General features: G+C 39.9%; 1 protein-coding gene across 1 annotated transcript; it reads right to left on the reverse strand.

Moving 5' to 3' along the window:
- Positions 1 to 999: 999 nt before the first annotated feature.
- LOC139961379 (adenosine receptor A1-like) lies at positions 1,000 to 2,136 on the reverse strand. The gene has a single exon (XM_071960524.1). It carries the CDS (start codon positions 2,134 to 2,136, stop codon positions 1,000 to 1,002), a length of 1,137 nt encoding a protein of 378 aa, XP_071816625.1.
- Positions 2,137 to 5,621: the final 3,485 nt, after the last annotated feature.

The following is a 5,621-nucleotide window of genomic DNA, read 5'->3' on the forward strand; positions in this document are numbered from 1 at the left end:
GAGACTCAGTATATAACATATATGACGCCCATGAAAAAGGCAAATTGTGATTACAAATTGTTTAGTCCACACAAAGTCGCACGGTAACAAAGAACAAGGAATTAACGTTAAGGAAACAGGCCAACTCAGGTGTTCCAAATCGAACGATAGCACATTAGCATACAATAAAGCTGTAAAACAACAACACATTTTTTTATATATGGATAAGGTGCTCATTAACTCAATTCTTTCACCCATTTTCAAACAGGATATCAATTTCAGCGGAAAATAATACAAAACATCTTTCTTCCTTTTCGTCTTACGTTAATGGATGTAAGACCACGATAAATTCGACTCCAAGCTTGAGACCGACTTGGAATCGATTTGACCCCGACTACTGAAGATGCACTGCATGTGAACGTATAACAACCCCATCCCCGTTTGTACATCCCTGATTGCACCAATGATATTTCATGTAGATCAGGCATTGTGCGTTAATTCCACTAATCATCTATTAAAGAATGGTATTCCTGCGGAGAGCTATCGAAAATAATGAATCACAATTAAGTGATTTCGTGAATCCAAGATGATGCGAGCTGAGCTTTTGGGCAATGTTCATAAATATGAATTATTTGTATAGGGTTTGCTACTAACTGTGAGACTCAGTATGATATATGACGCCCATGAAAAAGGCAAATTGTGATAACAAATTGTTTAGTCCACACAAAGTCGCACGGTAACAAAGAACGAGGAATTAACGTTAACGAAAGTACAGGCAAACCCAGGTGTTTCAAATCAAACAATAGCACATTAGCATACAATAAAGTTGTAGAACAATAACACATTTTTTATTTATGGATAAGGTGCTCATTAACTCAATTCGTTCACCCATTTTCAAACAACTGAACAGCTTCTCTAGGAATCAAGTCAACGAATCCGGCTAGCATCAACAACTTGGTTGTGATCATCGGTTTGTCCTGTCGTCCATATGGTGACTTATGTGTGTAAATTTACTCAACGTCATTGCTCGGAAATTGTTAACTGGCGCCTCGTCAACGAACCTTGATGGTTGCTACTGCCAAATATCTGCCAACGGCTAGGACACTTGAGCATCTTTTTGATCTCTTCTCTGATAGTTTTATTTCCGAATCCATATATGTAAGGACAAAAAAACCCAGTACTGTGCGCGAATAAGTGAAGCAACACATACGCTTTCGGTGAAACATTCTCTGGAGTTATTACTCCGGTGAGTAAGAAGAGAGTAAATGGTACCCAATTGATTACATATATCGTCAATACGATGAAGAGGCGCAGCGCCGATTTGGCTTCTCTCATCATACGACCATAGGAGTGGTTTCTAACACTGGCGTTTCGAGCCGGTGTACGCCGAGTCCTTTCCCGAGCTGGCTGGCCGCTGTTCGATTCAGTCTGGGGAGTAGATTTAATCGATGCGGACACTCCAGTAGTTGGTCTAGTATCAAAGGCTGACGTGGCGGCTATCTCCCGAATATGTCGTCTAACCGTCCAGAAAATGTGGGCATGAATGAATGTCATAATAGGGATAGGTAGCATCCAATGGGCAACAAGAATCATCCCGTAGATCTTAGATGGCACCATAAAACTCAAATTGCATCTTCTTGTAAGTCGCCAGATGTGGCCCTTACCAATCCACAGAAGCCCCGATACTACAATGCCATACGTATAGCCATATATTGCAATGGATGCCAATGCAATTATGGATCTCCTCGGTGTGAGTATTGTGTTGGCCGTGAGAGGCCGACAGATTGTAATGTAACGCTCCACGGTGGTAGCTAAGAGACAAAATGTGATTTGTATTGATAGAGCTAAGTTCGGGGATCCTCCCAAGTAGCAAGATGGCTGGGTGGTGAAGAAGAAAAGGTCGAAGAGTGACTGCATCGGATAAGCTGAAATGTCGTTGATCAAGCAAAAAAACATCAATACAACTGTGAAATTGTTCGAGACCGTACGGATGTGTCTCTTCTTGATAAAGACTAGAATAACGCAGATATTGCCAAAAGAACCAAATAAGGCGACGGGAACCGTTGTCAGAACGGTAAACCTAACAAGATCAGGAGTTACTTCTCCAATATTACTAGATGAAGCTTCAGATGATATATTCATGACTTTCATCGACATCTTGATTGCAGATAAGAAATAATGCGTTCGAGAAACAATAGGTGTGACTGTGACGAAAATTAGAAGCGCGCCCGGTCAATAAGCCTGTGTTTTATGAATGTACATTAATACCTGAAATACAGAGTTTTTATTTGCAAACTTCAATACAATTTTCCAACGTGTATACGGTGCCCAATCACACTTGTGCTAAACATTAAAAAAATGAAGTCCGTTTGCGGAAAAAGGAAAACATGTAATATGTATAAATATAATATTCCCTGTTAATAAGTGCGACGATCGTCCAATCATTAATATATCTGTTTGCTTTTACAATCTATAGGAGATTTCGGTAATGCGTGGCCATTGGTCGACGTTCTATCAGCATAATATTAATAAAACCTGAGCTTTCATCAAGGCAAATCAAAGGAGTTCAAATATAGGTCACTAATATTTACCAATAGATCTTCAATTATAAATACTGTACGTGATTATTTGACATCATCTTGCTTTGCATATATAGCAAGTCATTTATAATGGATGCTGGACATTGGCGATTCATAAAACTTACTTGTTTTACAACACCAAATAAACAAAAAGTAGGCATTTCATGGATATGCAGATCTGACCTGAACTTTGGCCGCTGACGCATATGTGACACCATCACTCAATAGCCCATGTCATAACGGAATACAAACTTGAAGTGTATATGAGCCTTAGAATTTAGAAGAACTTTCTACACACTTTTTTTAGTCTTTAAAGTCCAGTGACCTCAATATATATTTTAACATTTTACCCTGGTTTATACGTTACATGCAAACAACATATAAAAACACATTCATATTCCAACATGGGTATGACAATCTCTCGGCATTTTGGCATGCACCAAAAATATCATCTTTATTTCTGCCCTTTGAAGATTAAAACTATGGCCCTATATAATAATATGTCACAGAGGCATAACGATGGACATATTGGAGTGTGGAGGGGATTATGTTTTTGTTAAATCGATTTTCAACACAGAAACACATATCTGACAGGAATTCAACTTCAGCGGAAAATAATACAAAACTTTTTTCTTCCTATTTGTTTTATTACTCTTACGTTAATGGATGAAAGACCACGATAAATTCGACTCCAAAGTTTGAGACCGACTTGGAATCGATTTGACCCCGACTATTGAAGATGTACTGCATGTGAACGTGTAACAACCCCACCCCCGTTTTTACATCCCTGGTTGCACCAATGATATTTCATGTAGTTCAGGCATTGTGCATTAATTCCTCTCATCATCCAGTATTAAAGCATGGCATTCCTGCGGAGAGCTATCGAAAAAGCCATCATCAACAATGCCAAAATATTTGTCTCAGCATATCTGTAGCTGAAATTCCCATTAATGGTAATATCAAAACCTCGTTTAGCTTATATGGACAAAATGAGACCTAATGTAACACAAACGGACTACCTAGTCTATAAAAGACGCAGATATATCAACAATGATGCAGAACTCGGTCGGGCTTTGCATTGTTTTCTACACATGAGAACTAAAAGAGGTAAAAGACACCTTTGGGAAACAAAATTTACATCAATATCTCTCCAAGCAGAAAATACTCAACTAGCTGGATGCTGGGCACGTGGGACAGCCACGACGCCTCTCCGGAGACTCTGTCTGTTAGCCCAACATCAACCCTGTCAACCAATGAACTACTGGAACCACACGACATACTTTCCAAGATAGCCCGTGAATTGGAATGGCAATTATCTATATACACCCAGTGGCGTAGGAAGGTACTTTTGAGTGGGGGGGCTGAAGACTGATGGCCGGCCTGGGGGAGGGGGTGTCCCCCTCCCCTTTGGATTTTTTTTGCATTTCCAGGTGGCCTCAGATGCAATTTGGTGCAATATAGCACACTTCAACACTCACTCCATTTTGTAAACTTAATTTTGTATTTTCACCTGGCCTTAGATGCAATTTGGTGCTCCAAATGAGACTTTTTTTCTCATTTGGAAATGAAAAAGGGGTTTTCTGACTTGCGAAGCGGGGGGGGGGGGGGCGGAATGATACTTCCGCCCCTCCACATTTTTCACTGGGGGGGGGGGCTGGCGCCCCCAGCCCCCCGGTTCCTACGCCCTTGTATACACCTCTATAGTTACACAACGTTGCGCAGATTAGAAACCCTCTGGGACCACCAAAATAAATCATCGCACAAAATGGGCAACAATTCCATGTTCAACCATATCGAACAAATTGAAAGAATGAATTACAAACTTTTAGCCCTTACTATAATCTGATAGTAACCGAAAATTGGGCATGTTGCGGTTTATAAAGGTGTATTCGCATACCCTTCCTGAACGGAAGGGCTCGTGTAGGCCGATACTGTAGACTTTGAAGGTGGGTGGTGTTATGCTTCCGGAGTTTTGACATAACAGGGGTGACCTTACAACCATATTTATTTCATCTGCAACTCTATGGATTCTCTTGTTATGATTTCTTAGTTATAATAGCATAAAAGCCGTTGCCGTAGATTTTCACGCAAAAACCTCCTGTTACCAAAAACTATCTATATATGATACGTGATCACTTAATGTTCTTTAAGACAAATCTAAACTGTTGATAACAGGAAAGCCGTTCCCGTGGATTTTCATGCAAATGCGTCATATTTACCAAATACCGATGATACATGCGCACATTAAACGAAGATTTCCAATCAATTTGTTTGTTGAAGTGCAATATATATGTAAGGCAAATGTAACCCTATTGATTATTCGTTATCAGATGCTCTGGAACCGTTTACTAAATATTGTCTGGAAAGATTTCTGAATGTTGCCCTGTGCCGAGAATACACGTTTATACGACCACTGGAAATATTTTTTCCAGCAGTCACATAGTTATTTTAAGTTTAGTTATTATAATTAGTCATAATAATAGCATCGTTGAAACGCACTGTTCGCGGCCACAACATAGAACTGGCAGGAATTACAGTACTGTGAAAACATTCAATCAGCTGATAAGTTTGGTGAAATTTCACTGAATCTGTCAGTATAAGTAACCTGATTATAAAAAAAGAAAAGAAAAAAATCATCTCATCGCCATGGCGGGAAGGAACAACCAATCTTTCAACAATAATATTGAAGATCTCACCTCTGATATTCTTATCTTTAGCATATTCACATGTGGCCCAGTGATCCTGGTTGGAACATTTGGCAATCTTTCCGTTGTAGTAGTGTTCTTCAGGAAGAGGCACATCAGGACCACGTCCAACTATTTCATGGTTGCATTGATGTTTTCTGTCGCATGGGTCAATATGGTTGCCTATCCCTTGCAAGCAATGTGCGATGTGTTTTTGATCGTTACTCAGCCTATGTGCTACTTGGCCGGTGCGTCTGGTATTATGTCGTCCTTGTTCATGACTTTGTTTTTGCTGGCAACGACGGTCGAAAGATACATTACCATTTGTCAACCCTTAACAGCACACACGATAATAACTCCAAGAAGAGCTGTTACCATC

Source organism: Apostichopus japonicus, chromosome 20 (genome assembly GCF_037975245.1).
Source record: "Apostichopus japonicus isolate 1M-3 chromosome 20, ASM3797524v1, whole genome shotgun sequence".
In the NCBI taxonomy this organism is placed as follows: domain Eukaryota; kingdom Metazoa; phylum Echinodermata; class Holothuroidea; order Aspidochirotida; family Stichopodidae; genus Apostichopus; species Apostichopus japonicus.

Bases quoted from the DNA above. Each gene is read 5' to 3' on its own strand.
- LOC139961379 (XM_071960524.1), bottom strand. From the start codon at position 2,136: ATGTCGATGAAAGTCATGAATATATCATCTGAAGCTTCATCTAGTAAT.